At 37.2% G+C, this 22989-nt stretch overlaps 2 protein-coding genes and 4 pseudogenes across 2 annotated transcripts; 2 read left to right on the forward strand and 4 right to left on the reverse strand.

Moving 5' to 3' along the window:
* Positions 1–1075: 1075 nt before the first annotated feature.
* Positions 1076–2459, forward strand: LOC120214773 (annotated as a pseudogene).
* A 588-nt stretch (positions 2460–3047) lies between these two features.
* LOC120214818 lies at positions 3048–4353 on the forward strand (annotated as a pseudogene).
* A 355-nt stretch (positions 4354–4708) lies between these two features.
* On the reverse strand, positions 4709–6236 carry LOC120214775 (annotated as a pseudogene).
* LOC120214776 lies at positions 4898–15412 on the reverse strand (annotated as a pseudogene).
* On the reverse strand, positions 10600–11990 carry LOC120214774 (expansin-like A2). The gene is made up of 5 exons (XM_039212584.1): positions 11841–11990; positions 11619–11728; positions 11349–11527; positions 10942–11074; positions 10600–10851 (listed from the first exon to the last, which is right to left on the reverse strand). Exons 1-5 carry the CDS (start codon positions 11950–11952, stop codon positions 10606–10608), a joined length of 780 nt encoding a protein of 259 aa, XP_039068515.1. The 5' UTR covers positions 11953–11990; the 3' UTR covers positions 10600–10605.
* Positions 15413–17190: 1778 nt separating the features above from the next.
* LOC120214771 (alanine--tRNA ligase, chloroplastic/mitochondrial-like) lies at positions 17191–22652 on the reverse strand. Its single transcript, XM_039212583.1, has 13 exons — positions 22459–22652; positions 21578–21679; positions 21284–21492; positions 20972–21150; positions 20761–20839; positions 20445–20579; positions 20157–20306; positions 19908–20018; positions 18891–19793; positions 18449–18721; positions 18069–18278; positions 17758–17915; positions 17191–17628 (listed from the first exon to the last, which is right to left on the reverse strand). Exons 1-13 carry the CDS (start codon positions 22577–22579, stop codon positions 17292–17294), a joined length of 2967 nt encoding a protein of 988 aa, XP_039068514.1. The 5' UTR covers positions 22580–22652; the 3' UTR covers positions 17191–17291.
* Between the last annotated feature and the right edge of the window lie 337 nt (positions 22653–22989).

The raw sequence follows: 22989 nt of genomic DNA on the forward strand, positions 1-22989 counted from the left end.
CTCTCTGGTTCTAGACGATTCCACAATCGCAAAGCCTTCTTGTCACGATGTGATCATCGGAAATTGGCATGGTGACGGAGAGGGCCGGCTTCCGGGGTACGGTGAGATCAAAAATATTATCAATGGTGGCATAGAATGTAATAAGGGTCAGAAACCAGAGGGAGAGGATCGTATTGGGTATTACAAGATATACTGTGACATGCTTGGGGTTGGCTATGGCGAGAATCTTGACTGCTAGCATCAGAAGTCCTATGGGAACGTACTCTTGTGAACTCAGTATAACTTTATGTGTCAAATGATGGGATTGTAAAAAAATATAAGTGCTTTATGCATTGGAAAAGAAAAAGAATACAACAGTGTTCCATGCTACATGACACTGTGTTCTATGTTTAATTATGTGATGTTGTCGTATTTTAAAGTTCATGTAATGTAATCTTATTAGCTTAAGATTAATGAAATCAATGCTTGATCCTTTATTAGCTACATTGATCAGGGCTTGAATCACTTAAAGCTCCATCTTTTTTCTAGTTCGATAACATTCCACGAGATTAGTGTGGGAAGTTTCATATTAAACTTCTCGATTCTTGGCCTTGGGTGCTATCCCTCTCTTCTGATATATATTTTACTACTTAAATTCAAGTACAATTTGATACTTAATTAGAAAAAAAGAATTAAGTGAAAATACTTTATACTTGAAAGATAGCAAAAACCTAGTGAAAATCTTTTATACTTGAATGATTCAATATAAAATAGGGTAAAATATTATGATATTTGATAAAAAAAAATATTATTTAACATTATATTTTGTGGTAGGTTTCGAATAATTTATCTTCTTTGCATAAAAAGAAAAAGAAAAAACGAAAGTACGAGGAATGATAATCTAAATGAATAAAACTTATAATAAGTAATAGCCCACGTGATAATCAGGATTGACTAAACTAATATGCATACAGCTGGACTGCATAAATTAAAGTGAAGAGATTAAGATAATCTTCTCTTTCTTCCCAACTAAACTATATATATATGTATGTCCATCCTCTGGTCTTTCCCCACACTCGCAAATAATTGATAACATATCCCACTTGCATCCTAAACTAATATGCATACAGCCGGACTGCATAAATTAAAGTGAAGAGATTCAGATAATCTTTTTTTTCTTCCCAACTAAACTATATATATGTATGTCCATCCTCTGGCCTTTCCCTACACTCACAAATAATTGATAACATATCCCACTTGAATCCTAAACAATGAGATTTGGGGCCTTGGCAATTTCTTCTTTGTTCTTGTCCCATGTGCTCCTTTGCAGTTGCCTAAGCACCAGCCGCAAAGGTGGCGGTGGAGTCGGTGATATTATAAGCAAAGCAATGTTTAAAAAGATGCTTCCACATGCAAACACGGCTGATTGTAAAGCCAACGGTTTCTACACTTATGAGGCTTTCATAGCTGCAGCAAAGTCTTATCCAGCTTTCGCTAGAACCGGCAGCGATGAGATTCGGAAAAGGGAAGTTGCTGCTTTCTTAGGCCAAACTTCCTTCCAAACTGCTGGTAATTTCTCTAAGTTTTTCACCCACGGAAACAGTACATTAGTATCATTTTTAAACAAGTTATGTCTGTAGGTGCACCTGAGGATCCACCCGCTGATCCATCATATTTTTGGGGATATTGCTATAATAAGGAAGTAAACCCCCCTACAGATTATTGTGAGCAAAACCGCAGGTACCCGTGCGCTGCTGGTCGAAATTACTGTGGTCGGGGTCCCATGCAACTTTCTGGGTAACTTACATAACTTTTTCAATTAGACAAAACTTGTTTTCACAGAGATTTCTATAAAAAAAAAAAATTGATACCTCAGGAACGTTAACTACGGGAAATTTGGAGAAACCATAGGGCGAAAGAAGGATCTTTTACAAAACCCTGACCTGCTAAAAAAACGTAACAATGGCTTTCGAGGCTGCTTTCTGGTTCTGGATGACTCCACAACCGCCAAAGCCTTCTTGCCATGATGTGATCGTTGGAAAATGGAATGGTGACGGAGATGGCTATCCACCGGGATACGGTGAGATCACAAATATTATCGACCACGGTGAATGCGGTATTGGTGCGGACATAAGAGTGAGGGATCGCGTTGGATACTATCAAAGATACTGTGACATGCTTGGAGTTGGCCCTGGTGACAATCTTTACTGCTACGGCCCCTTCTAGCCCTACAGGAACGTGGTCTTGGTGGACTAAATGTAACGACTTTACGTGTCAAAATGTGGGCATTGTAAAATAGTGCAAGTGCTTTAGAATAGTATAATAGTGCTGTATGTTTAATTATGCCATCTTTCTTGGGTGGTACTGAAAGCAAAATAATTTGACAGCTATACACCAGTAATGGTTTAGCTGTCAAATATGAGCAAATTCCGCTATATTCGACGTCAGCCTAAGCAACAATATTATCGTATTTTAAAGTTCATGTATCTGAAGATTAATGAAATCAATGCTTGATCCTTGATTAACTACATTGATCATAGCCATAAGCCATCCTAAGCATCATCTTTACTAGAAAAAATTAATGAGACAGAGGTATTAAAAATCTCAAATATAATTTTTTTAGAGCTTGAACTATTCAAAATTGACTCTACAATGATAGTTAAAAGGTTCATGTTCACGAGCAATGAAAAGGTTCAAGTATTAAGCAAAACCTAATTAATTCATATTACCTAATACGTACTCAGTTCATATAAATTTTACCAACTGTACTATCATCACCCAAACTAAATTGACCCCAACTACGTATAAACAGGCATTTGCATCTAGGCACCACTCAAGTTCACCCGACAAGATCAGACACCTGAGAGCGTTAGATAGTAGGCAAAGCTGTTGTCTTTCAACTATTGACCGGTTATGACACAAAGCTTAGTCCACCATCTATCCATGACAAGTTTCAATACTTTTACAGTATATTCGGTTTTATCCTAAACTTGAAAAATTGGAGTTTTAAAATTTCAAAAACTTGAATAGAATTTTAAGTGCGAGAAGCTAAAATTTGAATAGCGATGGCCGCCCGCATTAACTTTGGTAGATGAGATGTACAAGTGTCAGTTTGAATCATTTAAAAGGGTATATATCATTAGTGTTGTCGCCCTTTTTCACTCACTCACCTGACCGAAATCCATTTCCATTTTACAAAAATGAGAGCTCCGGCCTTGTCATTTTCCTCTTCGTTCTCGTCTTTTGTACTCCCAGGCTCCGCCAAGCAGGGTGAAAAGCAACCTGCTACTGCTGTGTGTCCAATATCCCAATGGCGTTTCGGTGGCGCTCCTAATGATTACTGCCTCAAGAAAAATGGTTGCCGATGTAACTGCGACAAAGGTGACACTGCTGCTGGTGGTTGCCATAAACTCGGCAGTATTTTAACGAGGGAAATGTTTGAGGATATGCTTCCGTATAGAAACGATACGCGTTGCCCTGCTGCTGGCTTCTACACCTATGAAGCTTTCGTGGCCGCCGCAATGTCGTATCCTGCTTTTGCTACGACCGGCGATGGTGCCACTCGCATGAGGGAAGTTGCTGCTTTCTTCGGTCAAACCTCCCATGAAACTACTGGTTTGTTCCATTTTCATCTTCTCTCTTTGAAAAGTTTGGCCATACTTTTATTTAATTAAGAATACTTAGAATTTTTTGTAGACTTGAATGAAAATGATTTGATGATTTTAGGTGGACCAGGGTGGAATGCACCCGGTGGTCCATATGCATGGGGATACTGCTACAATAAGGAAATAAAGCCTAAATCGGATTATTGCGATCGGAGGATTAAACAGTTCCCATGTGCTCTGGTCAGAAATATTATGGTCGAGGTCCATACAACTTTCTTGGTAACCACACATCACCTTTCACCAATTGTTTGCTTTTGTTGACGCTGAAATAATGAAGCATATTTCATTTTCTAGGAACTACAACTATGGGAGATTTGGAGCGTCCATAGGGCAGCAAAAGCAGCTGTTAGAAAACCCCGACCTGCTATTAACCGATGCCGCATTGTCCTTCCGGTCTGCATTATGGTTCTGGATGACTCCGCAAGGGATAAAGCCTTCTTGTCACGATGTGATAGTAGGAGCCTGGATGCCTTCGGCTAGTGACGAGGCGGTCGGTCGACTTCCGGGATATGGATTGATCACAAATATCATCAATGGCGGTCAATGTGGTCGGGGACGGAATACATCAGGAGAAGATAGGATCGGGTTTTATAAGAGGTACTGTGACATGTTTGGAGTTAGCTATGGTGATTATCTTGACTGTTACAATCAGAGGAACTTTGGAAAAGTATTTGTTGATGACATGTCACTGAAAATGAAATCAATTTAATTTATGTAATTGAAATTCTCTTACAATTTAAATATAAATGATTAAATTAGGACTGAATTGATGGAATAAGTAAGCATTGAAGACTGAATGTGTTATACATATCACTAAAACACCAAAAGATACATCAGACAAATTAGTCAGATGTAAACAATATGCAAAAAGAAAAGAAAAAAAATCATTAACAAAACAAGCAAAGGCTTCGCAAAGCTTGAAAGCTGTAAAACATGGGTCCTCGTCTCTTAGTCTTAGGCTAGAACTAACTAAACAGTAGGGTCTAGGGAGATACATACCAATACCAGATGCTTAAAGCCGTATATACACAACATCAAGGCTTAAAGAATTTTACAAAGTGATTAATTTAGGCACTAGAAATTCAAGATGTTGGCATAAGTTGTGAGATTCTGGAACCAAGGACAGTTCAACTGAGCCCAGAACTGATCCTGTGTCCAGTCACTTAGCATTTTGGGCATTTGAAGCTCTGGTAATTTCTCACTGCCTAATGGAAGTTGCAGAGATGAAGAAGATAGTCTTTTCTGATATTCTCTTCTTTCATTGCTTCTTCTTCGATTTCTTTCTTGAATAACATTCCGGGTGCAGAGATTGATGGCACCAAAGCCTCTTTTGGGCTGCAAAAAGAAATTGTTTCCATGGATGATGATGATGGAGATGTGTTGGTGTTGGTGTTCTTCATTAACAGTAACTCTTCCTCCTCTGCTGCCCTTTGCTCAAGAACTTTCAATGAAGTTGCCTTCCTGTACACCTTGCACAATACTACATCCTGCACAATACTAATGTGTTCACATTAACTATATCCATATGCTTTTATTAAGAAAGTTTGGTATGAAATAATTAATGAAAGTGTTGGAGTCAAAAGTCAAGTCTTTTAGTTACTAATGAGTTTTATAGTGTACTTATGCCTCCAGTCCCTGTACTCTTTGAATGTATGAAATTGAGTCCCTCAGGGTTGAAAATGAGAAAGGTGTATAGTATACCTTGGGCAAGGAGCAACCATCAGGGACGATACTCGTTCATCACCCAATCAGTCCTCCTTCCTCGTGGAGCTCTACCTTTAGAACACAAGAGTCTTTTTTCAGGCCGATAATGCTCTTCGGTTCCGATAAACTCACGATTTTCCGGTCGGAGCCTGTGGCTTTCCAGAACCCTTTTTCCGTAGTCCTATTAGGCCTCCCACCACTACCATGCTTCCTATCTCTCGGAACAAAGAAATACCATTCCCTCTCTCCTATCTTCGACAACCCTATAAAGAAAACAGCATTGTTGTTATTTGCCTATATATATATATATATGTATCATGTATGTATTTATGTATGTTTACACATACCAGGCAAATCCCAGGGATCATGGCCATAGATGTTGAGGAATCCGATTACATAATTGTTGACGAAAACGGGTAAAGAAAACGAAAGAACACGAGAATTTTACGAGGTTCGGTAATGTTCTTACGTCCTCGGTGCCTAGGCGGCGCTAGAAGTTTTTTTTTAATGATATTTTAGGTCTAGGTTACATCTCTATTTATAATAGAAAACCCTGGTACATAATTACAAAATCAACCCTGTACCGTACCGCGGGCTGCGCCCCGCACCCTCAACCCACATAATTCGTAACCCCACAACGAGACTTTCTTTGTAAGGACAGTTGATGTTCGCTGCATTCGCTTCGCTCACTCCGCTCCATCTCCTGTCCTATTTACTGGTATATTTATGAGTCATACCTAACAATAATACTGAAATTTGGTATCGTAAATCATGTTTTTGAGGTAAAATTGGAGGAGTTCTTCCTCTGTCGGATGGAACCGGAAGCCTGGAAGTTCAATCTTTGAGGCGTTATCGTCCATACTGGACTCGCTGCTCATTGTTGTTAATTGCTTATACTGATCCTATATATATATAATAGGAGAATATAAGATGGAACTTCTGAGAAATGTTTTCTGAATGTACAGTGCTTGGTCGATGAACATTTGCTTATTTATACATGTTTCTGTGAGGGATAAACAGCAAGCATCTACCAAGTCATCAACAAACTATGAGTCAAATTTATAAAAGGTCCCTGAACTTTGTCTTTTTTAGGGTTTTGTTCATTTACTATAATTTGATCTTTTCTAAACCGTATACCTTTTAAAATGTCTATTTTCAAATCTAAAGTCAAATTTTCCCAACAATTCCATTAAATAATGTGACATATGCCACATTTTGTACAGTTATACCATATGGCGATAACGATAATCAAATTATCACATGTTTTTTAAAATATAAAATAACACAGATCAAATCGTTGATAGAATTAACGAGAAAGAGTTGGCAGCAGGGTAAAATCTCTCAAAACCGTATGGTATGGGGTCCTTTTACAGAATTTTACACAAAACAAATTTGTGTTGGGAGAAAGAAAAGTCATGGGAAACACCTGCAACAGACGCGGGAACCGAGGCTGCGAGGTGTTGTTTTCTTTAATGGTGGAGCCCACGCGCTATCAGCACAACAAAGTCATCAGTGAAAATGGATCCATCATTGATTTCTGGTCTTTGCTTGAGCCTCCTTTTCTCTTTCGTTTTGCTTGGAAATTCCATGGGTTTGCTAGTAAACAACGCCTCTTTTCCAAGTAAACTTTCTGCGTCATATATTTCATCTTTGAACATTTGATGACTCGCTTGGTCTTCTGAGTCCTTTTCAACCTTTGTAATTTTAGCTTTCTTGGAATTGGTCATCTTGCCTATTGTGTGTTGGATATTTGTTTTCCATACATCTAGATATATATGTCCTTTAAATTATATAAAATAACTTTTTTAACAAATTCTAAATATAATCTAGAGGAGAGAGAAATAGGTGACTTTAGAAAAATAAAAGGGAGTGTTCACCTCCAAGTCCAACCATGACTTAGAGAATATGAAAGAATAAAAGTAAACAATTTGAACATCCAGTCAAATGTGTTTGCTCATATAATTTTTTTAAAATATGCACGTAGGAAATCCAGTTTGAGACATCAGAGACCGGTGTAAGCAAACGACCCCGAGTATATTGTGCCATTCATTCATCCAATAATTCATCTGCCATGCGGAATATAGCACAGAACAAACTTAAGGGAGCCAATCAACAAACGAACACTGTGGGAAGAAGAAAGAGTCCCAGAGTAACATCAAACCAGGGAACAAACTTGACAACACGAATATTATTCAAGAGTCCGAACCTCTTGTACACTAGAACAATGAATTGAAAAATGTTATATGCTTAACTTTAATTAGTGCCTAATGCCTTGATGTATTAATTTACTAGTAATATATGTACTAATTACTCTTCTTCAAATGCCATTTTCCTACTGCTTTGCTCGATTCCCCTCTCATTCTTTTTTACATAATAAAAAATAATAATTCTTTTTATTTGGTGAAAAATCAAGTTCTAAAGCAATAAGACGTCATTCTTTATAGCTTCGTTTTCCACAGCACAAATATTTTTAAATTGGAAACATCTTTTTCTCTTCTTCCTCCAAGAATATAATAAAGAAACTTTTCACCATTAGGGTTCATCAGTGAAGTTCTTTTCTTTGCCTACGGGACTTGCCAGCAATATTCATGACCACATTTTAAAACATTTTCTGCCCTTTGTGTGTTTCAACATAAAATAAAATAAATTTTAAATGCAAAAATTAATTCTTATTCTGACTTCAAATTTTATTGTTTTCGCTTATAATAATAATATAATTACAAACTAAAACATAAAAATGGATTAATTTCGACATCGAAAAAAATACACTTCAAACTTGAAGTATTCGTATACCCGAACAGATTTGCAAATCTGTTTGAAATCTCTACTATAACTTGAAGTTCCATTGTCTTGTTTGCAACAATAATATAAACTATAATTTAATTAGTTTATTTTATTTTTATATTTCATAAGTATTTAAAAAAAATCATATAAACTTTAATAAAAAGTAAAATAAACAATAATTTTAATTAGTTTTTTATATTTAAAGCGAGGATAAGGGTTTAATTAAAAAAGATAACATAAAAATCATAAAAATATTTAAAATTTCACTAAACCCTTCAAAATTATGAAACAATATTTTAATTTTTGAATTTTTGTTTCATTAAAAACTATCCGATTATAGTTGGACACTTGTCATTTACTAACATAAAAGGTCAATACTATCACATATTATTCTTACTAATTTACGACCCACTAGGAGCACTCTCCTTCCCCTAGAGTCCCTCTAGGTAGGATCATGATTAGATTTAGAAATTGTCAAAAAAATGCATATTGCTAAATTATTTTTCAAAAAAAGGGGTCAATTTGTTAAATTTCGAAATTGACATAAACGGTGTTTAAACCAAAGTATTTAAACAAACTAATATAACTATAATTTGGTAGAGCACAAGGTTCTAAACCTTGAGGTCGTGGGATCAAGTCCCACGGAGGGCATTTCATAATTTGGAGGTCTCCTACGGAAGCTGCTCTCAACCTGGTGTTGGGGGCAGCCTACTATCTTACCTCCCCCTTACCCCATACATATGGGAAAAAAGGGACAACCATTAATATAACTATAATATTTTTTTCATGAAAATATTCAATTTTTTCAAATGTATAAGAATTAAAATGTCCAATTTAATGGCAGAAGATTAAAATAAACTTTTTATATGATACAAAGACTTATAGTGTACCTTAACCTCGTTTCATATTTATATTTTAATTTTCAGTTGCTGTCTCTCTGCTTTACGTAGAGGCAAGGGAAACAGTCTTGAGGTAGGTATTCTGAGAGATTGCCACAAACTTTTGGAGCGAAAGGGAACTTGGTTTAATGGAGAGCTATTCATTTTATATGGACGTACGATCAAACTGGACAATGCTGAGGTACGCCAATCGTGGAGACAAACTGCATAAACTTTACCTTGGTATTGTTCGAAACAGGTTACGCCGGATAAAATCGAAGGTGGGAATAGGAAGAATGGCACGGCACGATCTTTTAGATTTTTGCGTGACGGCCAAGGCAAGCAAATTCTCTCCAGTCTTGACACAGGGTACCTGTTGCACAAGTTTTGGCATACAGAGTGGACATCTAGGATAAGGAATTCATCTACTTTCGCCTAAAGGAGAAGCGTTCCGAGTTCAAAAAAGAACGGTTTGGATTCGAGTGTCTGGAGAAAATGTTGGGGGAAACAGGCAATAATGCGATCCGAGAGAAAGTTCTTCCACTTGAACATTGGAAGATGGAATCCACGGATTACAGCCGTCAAATCTTCGTATTGCACACACATCATAACCTCGATTGTTTATCAAGATGATCTCTCGAAACATCGACAGTGTAAACATTCAATTTTGTCCGAGTTGAACTTTATCATTAATTTATTATTATTACTTATTATTGTATAATTATGGTTCTTTATTATGGTCATATGAGTTATTACTATTATATAACTAAATATATGCATGTATGCTTCAATTACCCATTAAAAGTTTAATTTTGATTATATCATTTTTGACTTAAGGAATATATACGTATATAAATTTCATTTAAGTATATTATGATTGCATAGTTATTAAATAATTAAACACATGTTAGCATAATGCTGGTAATTAATCAAAAGAATATTAATATTTGTTTTATTTTGCAGATCAAAAGTTATAAGACAGAAAATCATTACAAGTGACTTAAAGCAAAGGCCCAACAACAGCCCAAAGTTTACAAAACAAGGAGCCTAATGCAAGATCAAATGAAATCAATACATGGCAGCTCAATTAGAATTGACCCATTTGAAGTAGGCCTGACCCAATCAAGATAGCAACCCAATAGGCCCAACATTTGAACCCTAACTCTAATTTTCTCATGGGATGTTGTCAAGTTTGCCAAGCAATTACAGAGCTTGATAATTGAAAAGTGGGATGATGAAGAGAAATGGAAGATGATACGTGATGTATGGATGGAGATGATGGTTTATAGTGCTAGCTAGTCGTTGCAGTTGGACGGAGCATGCGCAGCAGTTGAGGCACGGCGGCGAGCTGCTCACTTATGTTGCCCTTGTAATGGCTCATCTTGGTTTGAGTAGTCAAGTCCATAGGCTTGAAAAGATCTATTGATCATTGTCATCACTCTAATATGCATATCCATTTTTATTTTTATTTTTCATTTCTTTTCATAAAGATCACAATTTTTATTCCTTTTTCTCTAAAAGAATATTTATAAATAATTACATGATATATATAGTTTTATTATATTATTTGCATTCATATATCCAAGCTGATCATCTCATTTCCAGCTCCCATCATCACAAGGAGAGCAACCTTCTTGTGCAATGTCAGTGATTTGAACTCCAGAATCATAAACAACTCCAGTTTTCCAGTCAGCTGGAAGCACACTCTTTGCCCAAATCCACTTCCCATCATACCCAGATGTTACCACAAATCTGAATTGCAATGCACCATCTGGGACTCTGCTTGTATCCCAAACTGCCCCATAGTTCCTACTCATGAAACTCCAGTTCGAAGATCCGACCTGAAATGATAATGAAATCAGCTTGTTTCGACGGAGATTCGGTATCAGTGATGAAAACAGACTTGAGTTTAGATTAGAAATAGGGCTGACCTGAGCTACATCAATGGCAACAACCTCTGTTTGACCACCTTGGTACAACAATTTAATTGCCAAGTAATGAGGCTTTTGGCTTGATTCTTCAACTCTAACGGCCAGGTTCTGGTTTTTGTATTCACAAGGTATCCTGTTTTCACATATTCATCAGTAAATCAAAATTGAACATTGTGTATTGGGTCACAGAAAAAGGAATTTAATGAAAGATATTGGACCGTTGTAGCCATTAATGAGCCTGTAGGGTGTCTTACAATATGTTAACTGGGTCCATGCAGGGCTTGACTTTTTTATGTGGTGGTTGGAACAAAATCATCATAGGGTAAGTTTTATAAAGAACATCAAAACATAAAAATAAATTCATTTTTTGGAATTTTCCAATTATTTAAAGTTTGAATGAAGCTCGCCTTTTATATTCCACGTTCACAATCCCGAGTTTCAAAACGTCTCGGGCCATGCCCTGGTTAGCCATGGCCATGAAAGCTCTGCTGCTAAGAACAAAGTCAGTTTGGTTATTGCGATTGAGATCAGTTAGTGTCACCTTAGTCCCTCTACTGCTACACAGTTTTGGATCCTTACATCTTATCTGCAAAAAGAAAAACATGTTACAAAATCAAAACTCAAATCTCCTAGAAACAATAAGAAATGTTAAAGAAGTCAAAAGTAGTAATACAAACCTGAAAGCAAGCACCACAGCCAGCTCCTTGTTTGTAAAGGGAAGAAACACCAGCTGCAAGGCTTCCTCCGCCAAGACTTGATGCCAAGGAGCCATATCCACAAGCTCCAGCTGCAAATAATCAACCAGAAAAAAATGTTACCCACAAAATTAAGATCTGGGTCTCTGCCAGTTTTGATTTTATCTTTCAAGTGAGGAAACGAGTCAGGGTTATCATAATTACATGAAAGTGGAGAGTCTGAGGAGAAATAAGCAGCCTTAGATTGGTGCACGCATCGATCACAAGCAGTAGCAGAAGAAAGGAGAAGGGAAAATAACCAAAGCGAATGAGTCATTTTTGGTTTGGTCTAAGAAAGATGGGGTTTGGCAGTTTATTTATAGGTGAAGATCAATGTGGATTACAGTTCAGCATTTCCGGAAAACCATGGATTGGTTTATATATATATATATATATATACTTCGAATATTGTTTGCTAAGGTTTACATAAGAAAGAGACGGGCATTTTGGTTAAACGCGGAGGGACCAAAAAAAATGGACAAAAGTAAATGGATTTTTGTCACCGACTCTTTTCCTATGTCTAAACAGCTGTCCCTGTAGCTGTAATAAGAACTTAAAGACCGAAAAAAGATTGAAATTTGTCACTTTTAAGAGTCTTTTCATTTAATGGGATCAAGTTGATCAATTGTTCTCAGCTCAGTGCCCCAAACTTGTACGTGCCCTTTTTGTTCCCTGTTTTTCAAAGCCTTGAATCCGACTATAGAAATAATGAATTGGATCCACTATCTGCCGACTTTTAACCATCCAATATATTAAGAGAACGTGTGCCTCTGGCACTATATAACTTGGGTCAATGGAGTCTAATGTGGACACAACTTATGCTTTATCCAGCTGCCTGAAACTTGATACTTTATTTATCTCCTTTCGGGTCACAGTCAAGCAATCATGTCCCTCAATTTTTTATAGCAATGGATATGGGGTTTGGAATAACAACAAGTGCTGCCATTGCCGAAAGCTTCTAGGGTTTTTGCTTCATCTCTCGGCAATGAAACTGGCCAAGTACCAACCTAGAGTGACAAACAAAAATAAAGGGAAAGTTGCTGGCATCTTTGGGGTTCCTTTTGGAGGATTTTGGTGACAAAACAAAATCAGATAGCTGCCTAATAGTAAGATCATCGAAAACCATGAATGGGATGACATGATTAGTACTTAAATCAATATATAATCAGAAAACTGATTTCAAATAATCAAATGTGTTTTATTTTGTCGTCAGACGAATAACTGAGACCCCTTACATGAGAACTCTTACTCCTTGCCCAAGGATACCTCGTGAGTCAACCTTTTGATAGGCGAGAATACATCTCCTTTGACAGAATCTCTGAAATCTGTCCTCATCAGTCGCCACCGTATCATGTGAGTTTCATTCATTTAAGCGATAATTTAATACATCTGTTTATCAATTGATTGTCCACGCAAACTACCTTGTTAAGCATATTCATCAGCAAAGTTGAGCATAAATTATTGGATGAAAGAAAATTAAAGTAAATAAAACATGGGGAAAGGGAATATGATGAAGATACTGGACCGTTATAGCCATTAATGAGCCTGCTGGGGCTTCCCATTGCATGTTGATTCAAGCAGGGATTGACATTTTTTCTTATTATTATTTCAATGACCCGGGCCACACAGCGGGGGTGTCCCTTTTGAGACCATTCTGAAGAATTCCTTTAAACTAATTGAGTGGACTCAATGGTAAAAGGGATATGTGCATCTGCTGAGATGATAGTGGATCATACCTTCCTCTTCAACGAAAACTCGATCTATGGTTGTTCCTCCATCACTATTGCTTATTATCTGTTTCCTCTTCAACGAACCCTTGTCAGTCCAACCCCATGTTCATCACGGTTGTCTGATGATTTCAACGAAAAATATCAATCTTTATTAGATCAAACAGCCTTAACGGCCATCGCATGTACTGTTTTCAGTACTCCGAGACCTTCACTGCCTAGACGGTGAAGATCCCTTAGTTGTTTTTAATTGTTCTAACAGACCCAGTGAAGACCTGTAGGGCAAGTGTAAACTAGAGCAGTAGAATGTAAAAATGGAATGTGCATAATCTTTCGTTTCGAAAAATCATTTACAAATTCTTTCATGTAGCTGTTATACTCACAGTTGATTTGCACATTGTAGAAGAAGACAAAATATCAGTAAACAATAAGTTAATTTGTTACAAAAGTAAACTGTAAATGTCATTGTTCTAATATTCTTCCTACTGGTTAAAGTTTTGCTCTTTATCGAGAAGATTTGTTGCTTCTGTTCTTGAGCAAACTCATAGCATCCGGAGGCATAAGGGAAAAGATCCAATAGATAATGCTTAGTATTGATTATATAGTTTGTGAAAAAGATTAAAGTCACTTCTTTCTTTGAATTCATTGTGATCAACATAAATAATAAGAAAGATGACCACTTTACCTTGTTTATAGTATAATAGAGAGTAATCAGTGTTGGATGAACGGAACAGAATTGACTCTAATAATTCCTTCAACTTGTTGAATCAATTTATTGGATAATACACGTTAAACAACAACAATATAATTATTTTTTTATTTAAAACTTAACAGATCCTGATGTTTTTCAAACCATACCAGGGTAGTTGTCTTTTTTTCACCCAAATTATTATTCAAACTATGTATACAAACATGAATATTTCATTTCCCAAACTATTATTCAAACTTTGTTCATCTTCTCATCACCAAGTCCCATCATAATCACAAGGATAGCAACTTTCTAGTGCAATGTCAGTGATTTGAACTCCAGAATCATAAACAACTCTAGGTTTCCAGTCAGCTGGGAGCACACTCTTTGCCCAAATCCACTTCCCATCATACCCAGATGTTACCACAAATCTGAACTGCAATGCACCATTTGGGACTCTGTTTGTGCCCCAAACTGCCCCATATTTCCTACTCATGGTCATGGAGTTCCAGTGACCCAACCTGCAAATCATAATTAACATAACAAAAACAAATTAAAGACTATGAAACAAGAGTTATATAAGCAAATAAGCATATGGTTTTAGGCTAACCTCAGTTACATCAATGGCTACAATCTTAGTCTGACCTCCTTGATAAAGCAATTTAATTTGCAGGTAATATGGTCTTTGGCTTGATTCTTCAACCCTAATAGACAAGTTCTGGTTTTCATATACACAAGGTTTCCTTTTATAATAAACGTCCACGATCCCTTGTTTGTAAATGTCTCAGGCCATGCCGTCGTTAGCCATGTCTAGTAAAGCAAAGAAACCAAGAACAAAGTCAGTTCGGTTATCGTAATTGTGATAGATTAGTGTCACCTTAGCCCCTTCACTGCTGCAGAGTTTTGGATCCTTACATCTTATCTGCAAAAGCAATGTTGTCAACAATCAATAAACAATAAGAAATGTTTTCAAAAAGTAGTAATACAAATTACCTGAAAGCAAGCACCACAACCAGCCCCTCCTTTGTAAAGGGAAGAAACACCAGCTGCAAGGTTTCCACCGCTGAGGCTTATTGCGAAGGAACCGTATCCACAAGCTCCGGCTGCAAATGTCAAACCCAGAAAACAAATGTTACCCATTAAACCTTTTGCAAAACTATGATGAAGATGGAACTTGGAAGCTTATTACATGTAAGTGCAGAGACTGAAGTGACGAAAGAAGCCTTGGATTGGTGCACGCATAGATCACAAGCAGCAGCAGAAGAAAAGAGAAGGAACAGAAACCAGTGAGTCATTTCTTCTTTGTTGAGTTGCGAAATGTGAATGAGATATGAGCAGCAAAGAGAGATTATTTATACATGAAGGTTAGTATGAACAATAGTTAAGCATTTCCAGAAAACCATGGGATTTGAAAACGTGCTGCTGGGTAAGGAAAGAGCCGTGCCTCTAGCTGAATAAGTAAGAACCTGAAGACTTGTGTAGTTTTAAATAGGTTTAAATATGTAGGAGCTCCCTGTATTTTTTTAAAATTTCAAAATTTAGTTCCAATCCTTTAATTTGGAGACATTGAGTTGTTGTACCTTTTTTTATTTAAAGATATTGGTCCCTCGGTCCAATTTTTCTGTTAATGGTACTTACGCGGTAATTATAAAATAAAACTAAATAACTTTTTAGCTTTCATGTTTATGGTTTTTGTCAATTTGGTCCTTACATTTTAACACTTCCAAAAAAATGTGTTTTCATTTCTTAATGGCGACAAGAGCTCTTTAGAGATTGAGCTATTTGTTCAGTCCACACTAAATTAGGATTTGAATAAATATTTTAAGAATTTTTATGCACTTTTAAAGATTAAGGGCTAAATTGATAAAGACAATAAACATTGAGGATTAAAAATTTTATTTTATCGCTTTATATTATTGCCAACGCCATTAACAGAAAAATTAGACTGGTGAACCAATACTTTCAAATAAAAAAGACTACAGAGGGCTCAATGGCTTTTTTTTTTTTTGGGTGAAAATGCTCAATGTCTAAAAACTGAAGTATAGGGCTTTAGCTTCAAATTTTAAAAGGGTATGGGGATCTCTAACGCACTTAAACCATTTCAATAGGAAAAGCTTTGCTTTCTGACCGTGGGATTGATGCAATTGTTTTGAAAAGATCAAATTAATGAAGCTTGGGTCAACGAATTCTGTCGTGGACACCCCATTTCCAGCTGCTCGAAACTTGATGCTTGTATCTTTTAAGGTCACAATGAAGCAACAATTGTCCCTGGTTCCCAACATACATATAGTTTAAGAACAGTAGTTAGAAAATCATACACTAAATAAGGGCTAAACTCACGATATAATGCACTCAAAATAAATAATTCACGAAATAACGTTATCCCAACATTATTTGCTGAAATAGGGCGAAATCAACAGTGTGGCCGTAGGTCGCCATGCCTTCCGGGCGACCTACGACGTGGCTTGCCATGCACAACCCAACCATAGGTCGCCATGCACTCCCAGCGACCTCCTAGGTCGCCATGCACTCCCAGCGACCTCCTAGGTCGCCATGCACGCCCGGCGACCAAGGAGGTCGCCATGTACTCGGGGCGACCAAGGATTCATGCATGGGGAGATCGTGCCATGCACTCGGGGGCTCGGTTCATGCATGGGGCACTCGAGGCGACCAAGGATGACCAAGGAACGATTCATGCATGGGACACTCGGGGCGACCAAGGATCGGTTCATGCATGGGAAGAATGGGGAGATCGTGCATGTGTAGGTCGCCATGGAGTCCCGGCAAGGTCGCGAGCAGGCGAGCATGCAGCAGGGCATGGATGGGCGTGCATGGGCGTGCTCCTTTGGCGAGATGGGCGTGCATGGGCGTGCATGGGCATGGAGGTCGTTGGCTGGTAGGTCGCAGGGCATGCATGGCGACCTACCCCCGGTACTGTAGAGGACACCACTTGAGCAATTAATCTGGCGATCCCACTATTTCGTGAAAAAAAAAATTCAACGCACTATCAACGAGATTTTGCCCTAAATAAGTTTATGGACACTAAAATGGATTGCTGTCATATTTTCCACTTCTGCTGCATTTATGATATATTATTACATAGATAAAATCAAGTATCTACACTATTCATCTTTAAAATGAATGTCAATTTACCTGTACAATCTTCCTTCCTACTTATTGCTCATAAAAGTTAGAAGTACTTCAGCTTGCTTTTTCAGATAAAATCGAGATGATATCTTCCCGCGCCTTTTCAAGGGCGCTCGGCAGATTCTCGGGTTTCCTCCCACCCGCTTGAGCAAAATTTGGCTTGCCACCGCCTCCTCCGCCGCACAGTTTAGCTATGGGGCCTATTAACTTTCCTGCCTGTATACCCAGATCAACCACTGCAGGAGTGAAAGCAGCAACTAAACTAACTTTCCCTTCATCTGGACAAGAGCCCAAGATAACAGCTGCAGGATCTTGCAGTGTACCGATTAAATGCTCGGCCGCAACTTTTAGTGAATCAGCATCCACATCATCCAAGGACTCAACGAGCACTCTGGAATGGAATGTTCGAAAGAAAAAGTCACGAATAAATAGTAACAACACTTTACCCCTCAGGTTTCAACACTTCTCAACATTATTACCAGAGTTGCACATTTTCTACTTCTGAAATAGTACAATTTACCTGATCTTTTGTGAAGTTCCTACTTCAAATGCTTTGTTTGCAATCGTTAATGCTTTAAATACTGCTGCTTGTGTACGCAGATCAACAACTTCATTTCTGGACGTTCGTAACTCCTCTAAGAGTTTTTCTACTCTGGTGTTCACTTCTTCAGCTTTCACCTGCAAAAACAATGCTAAATAACATCAAAATCTCTAATGGTGGTGACAGGAAAATGTTTCAAGGATAAAATAGATATCGTGTTTCCGGATGGGCATTAATCTTTCACAATGGAGCATGTTGGGAGAAGGTTTCAAGTTATAACCACAACTCACCTTGAGCATCGAGCATAGGTTCTTTATTTGTGATTCCCTGATATTGATATATTCGATAAACGCTTCACCAGCAACAGCTTCTATGCGCCTGACCCCAGATGCAATCCCTTGCTCGGATATTATTTTGAAGACACGTATTTCAGACGTATTGCTGACGTGGGTCCCACCACAAAGCTCCATGGATACACCAGGTACTTCCACAACTCTTACCTACATGTATTATAAAATTAGGAAGAACTATTTCGATTAGCTGGTACTAAAGCAATGGCTAGGGTATAGTGACGTGCAATCTTGTCAAAGGATGAATTGAAAATGATTCAAAGACGTGCTAAACGAAGCATGCATAAACTGCATTGGTATTATGAAGAATGAACACATACCTGCTCGCCATATTTTTCCCCGAACATTGCAATGGCACCAGCTTCTTTTGCATCCTTAAGAGGCATCACTTTTGTTTTAAGAAATGTCGAAGCCTCAATCCAATCATTGATCAATCGCTCAATCTCTTCAAGCTGAGTGTCAGTAAGGGCATGGCCATAGTTGAAATCAAACCTGAGACGATCAAAAGCCACTAAGGAACCAGCTTGTGATATTTCCGGGCTGATTAATTTCTTAAGCGCTGATTGTAGCAAATGAGTAGCAGTATGATGGACCTGAATGAAGAAAGAAAAAAAGAAAAAAAACTTTATGATAGTTTATTTAGATGATATGGTCAATTGTCCTTGTGTCATTGAGAGTCACAGTCATAGGGAAAGTTGTTTAATTCCCTATATTTTTTTTTTTAAAAAAAAGAAAGGCCCAGGCCACAATTAAAGCTGGTACCTTCGCCCGCTGCCTCAGTTTTGCATCCACAGCAGCTTGCACTTCTCTGCCAACTTCCAGAATTCCCTTTTTGATAGTCCCCTTATGAACAACTATGTCACCTAGGGATTTTTGGACATCCTTAATCTCCACGACAGCTGTTTGTTGCTTTTCACTTCCGGAAACAAATAGAACGCCATGGTCTCCGATTTGACCACCGGATTCAGCATAAAATGGTGTTCTGTTCAACAAAACCTCTACATCATTTCCTTCAGAAACCTGTATCACTGGACACCCATTCACCATGAGGCTTTCTACTACTGCTTGAGTGGAAAGGTTGTCATATCCTACAAATTCAGTTTCGTTTATAGTATCCGTAAGATTAGCACCATCTTCGACTGTAAGTTTAACAACATTATGTGCAGCCCGAGATAAGCGCCTTTGGTTTTCCATCTCTATATCAAAACCATTCATATCTACAGTAACGCCTTGTTCTTCAGCGATTTCTGTGGTTAACTCCACCGGAAATCCGAAAGTGTCATACAAAAGAAATGCATCTTTTCCAGATAAGCAAGGCACAGTCCCACTTTTCTTGGCATTTGATAATGCATCCACTAACATCTTTTCGAGTAAAGTTTCTCCTCTCTCTAGAGTTTGCACAAAATTAAGCTCTTCCTTCTTCAGCTCCTCAAGAATACGGGTCGCTTTAATCTTGACATCTGAATCAATATGGGTGCTTAATTCTATTACTTTTTCAGCAATTATAGGTAAAAATGCTCCTTCAACCCCCTTTATTCCGAGGGACCTGCCAGCTCGAACAACCCTTCTGATAAGCCGTCGAACCACGTAACCTCTACCAATATTTGATGACAAAACACCATCCGATATAAGATATACTATAGCCCGTAGATGATCTCCAACAATCTAAAAGCAGCAGAAAATTTTGAAAAATGAGATATAATTATGAAATAAAGAAACTTTTTTTTTTTTGCAACAATATCGTAAATCTAACAAAGGTTGTTACAAGCAAACCTTTACCTTTAATTTCAACTTTGTTTGCTCATCTGCCAAGAGATATGAGATATTAGCCATTTCTGATGCCTTCTCTATAATTGGATAGATCAAGTCAGCCTCATAGTTGTTTGGAACCTGCCAAAAAAAGGAAAAAGGTTTATTTTAATTTTCGAAGCATATAACCTTACAAGTGATGCTAATGAGGTGTAACTTCGGTGAAATATGATTTTAGTTTGACATGAGAAGCAGAAAAAAAAAAGAGATCATAAATACCTTTTGCAGAATACGAGCCAAACGCTCCAAGCCAAGACCAGTATCTATGTTCTTTTGCTTTAAGGGCTCGAGTGTTCCATCATCCTTTTTATTGTATTCCATGAATACAAGATTGTAGAACTCTATAAATCTAGTATCATCCCCTAGATCCTGCATATTATTCACCCAGGTTAAGGGAAAGAAAAGAACTGGAACCAGAAACATACGAGTAACCTGACCAATGGCCAGACAGAACCTTAATAACCACAATGAAAGAAATAAAAAGAATTGTCTGAAGTAAGTACCAACCACATCAGCAGTTCCCCTCTCAGGATGAAAATCATAATATATCTCAGAGCATGGACCACAGGGACCAGTAGCACCACTCATCCAAAAGTTGTCGTCTTCACCCATTCTTTTTATACGTTCAACAGGAACACCCACCTGATGAAAAATATAGCATCAAAATCATTTAACATAACATGAAAAATGTCATTTTCCAATCCATCCAAAATTAAAGTTGTAGCTTCTAGAACACTAGGCACGATGGAAGAGGCGCATTGATACATGTACAAGGGGAACATTCATAAAAGAATAACAAGTGCCTAAGTGCATCCTGGATTACCTCGTTGTGCCATATTTCAAAAGCTTCATCATCATCCTCGTACACACTTATCCATAATCTTCCAGGTGACAACCCAAATCTGTAAGCACAAACAACTTTCATCTTCATATGGAAGAAACTGAATGTGTGATAAGGAACCACCATCCTTGAGAAAAAACAATGAATAGATCGATATTTGGCATCCAAAAGGCAATACTAAATCCATGCTTACTCCTTGGTGGAAAGCTCCCATGACCATTGGATAGCTTCCTTCTTAAAGTAATCTCCGAAGGAGAAATTTCCTAGCATTTCAAAAAATGTATGATGTCTTGTTGTTCTGCCGACATTCTCCACGTCGTTTGTGCGTATACACCTTTGTGAAGTAGTAGCACAAGGTACTTGTCTGGGAATCTAAATATAAAGAGCTACTTTCGTCACATCAAGGTCAAGCAATCAAAATAATTTCAATTTAAAGTTTTATTCTGTTTGACGACAAATTTTAACAAATCTCCACAATGTATTCATTAAGGATTTCATCCATTACCTTCCCAAGGAATATTGGCTTGAACGGAAGCATTCCTGCAATTGTCAGTAGAACTGTTGGGTCATCTGGCACAAGAGAAGCACTAGGAATAATTTTGTGACCATGAGAAGCATAAAAATCAAGAAACCGCTGACGAATAGAATCTCCACTTATAAGAGAATCCTTTGATTCTTCCTCCGTCAATTCCTCAGTTACGCGCTGTACCGATGCTGAAAATTCACATGGTAACGACGATATCCACTGATAAAGAAAACGAAAGCATGATTAAAAGAATAAATAATTAACTAAAGCAACCTGATCTAATTCTCGATCGGTTGCTCCGAGCTCCTCTTGTATAACTACTTCTACACACAAAAATGGCAGGAGAGAAAAGTTCCAAGGTTCCTGTATGAAAGCCTGCATTTGCTCAAACACAAAATATCTAGGAATTAATGCATAACCCTAAAGATATTCTGCCTCACCAGGGAAAAAGAAAATCAGTGGAAGATTAAAATTAAATATGCAAATGTAGATTTCAAGATACCAAACAAATAAAATTGCAAAAAAGTACATAAGTACTAAAATATAATGACTCCAGTTGTATTTATTTAGAGGAAGAAGAGACAATGATTACCCAAAATCAATTGAAACATGATAAAACAGAATCAAAGAGCATTCAAACAAAAAATTCATAGGATCGAAAAAGCTCAAAATACTAAAATTTCGGAAGAAGAAAAAAATCTGGGAATGCATAGATTGAACCAATCTTTCCCCATCTTGAAAGTGTTATCCCCCTGCTTCCAAAGCGAAATTAAGGACCCAAGAACAAACACCTTGTGAGCTAAAATACTTAAAGATAAGTTGAATTAAATAGAAAACAATTCCACCATTCAAAAAACAATAGTTTGCATCTAAATCTAATAACTAAAACTACAGCTAAAATTTTAACAATTTGAATTAAAAATAAAAAAATCAAACTTGGTATTTTGTTTTCTTATCATGAACCATAAAGAAAACAAGAATGCAAAAGATGAATTACAAATTAAGGAAGAGAAGGCAACAATGAACTATTTTAATCACTTGGGTCTTGTCTAAATAAGTAAAATATAGTTCAAAGAGTGTACTTCATCTATAAACATATTTGTATACTGAAGAACACTGAGAAAGGACAAGAAAAGGAAGGAAACTTCTTTTACCAGATGAAGTGGCGAAACTGTAATTAGAGAGGGGATGGGAAGGTGGTCTTGGAAATAACATGGTGGAGTCCGGAAAATGAACGAGAGATTGGCGCCCATGAACGAGGTTCAGGGATGCCATAGCTCTGTGTTATTGTGATAAAATCCTCTGTTTCGTTTTTGGAAGTGGGAGTTTAATACGTTGCTCTCTAAACATGTCAACTGCAAATATGTGAGTGGAAAAGATAGGCCTTTGTCAGAAAACCACGTATTTTTTTCTTATTTACTTGATTTTTAGGGTTAAGATTATGGACAGAGACGGATTGAGAAATTTATCTCAAGTTATATTAAAAATTTTGAAGACTGAAAAATTCTAAAAGTATGAAATTAAATAATTAATAAAATATATAAAAAGACACCTAAAATATAAGGAAATCTAAAATTGTATAGAGACACAATCGCACCCCTTTAAGTTCATCCCTAATTATGGAGTATATATATAAAAGAAAACAAGTCACCTTTGGAGTAAAATAAGAGGGAAAGTGTGGGAGA

Source organism: Hibiscus syriacus, unplaced genomic scaffold (assembly GCF_006381635.1).
Source record: "Hibiscus syriacus cultivar Baekdansim isolate YM2019G1 unplaced genomic scaffold, ASM638163v2 tig00110108_pilon, whole genome shotgun sequence".
NCBI classification, from domain to species: Eukaryota; Viridiplantae; Streptophyta; class Magnoliopsida; order Malvales; family Malvaceae; genus Hibiscus; species Hibiscus syriacus.

Bases quoted from the DNA above. Each gene is read 5' to 3' on its own strand.
- LOC120214771 (XM_039212583.1), bottom strand. From the start codon at position 22,579: ATGGCATCCCTGAACCTCGTTCATGGGCGCCAATCTCTCGTTCATTTT. The intron at 21,151-21,283 runs GTAATGGATGAA...CTTTATATTTAG, and splicing joins AGCCAATATTCCTTGGGAAG to ATTCCCAGACAAGTACCTTG. The intron at 17,916-18,068 runs GTGAGTTGTGGT...TTGTTTTTGCAG, and splicing joins ACCTATGCTCGATGCTCAAG to GTGAAAGCTGAAGAAGTGAA.
- LOC120214774 (XM_039212584.1), bottom strand. From the start codon at position 11,952: ATGACTCATTCGCTTTGGTTATTTTCCCTTCTCCTTTCTTCTGCTACT. The intron at 11,075-11,348 runs GCGAGCTTCATT...ATGTGAAAACAG, and splicing joins GTGAACGTGGAATATAAAAG to GATACCTTGTGAATACAAAA. The intron at 10,852-10,941 runs GTCAGCCCTATT...TTATCATTTCAG, and splicing joins TTGCCATTGATGTAGCTCAG to GTCGGATCTTCGAACTGGAG.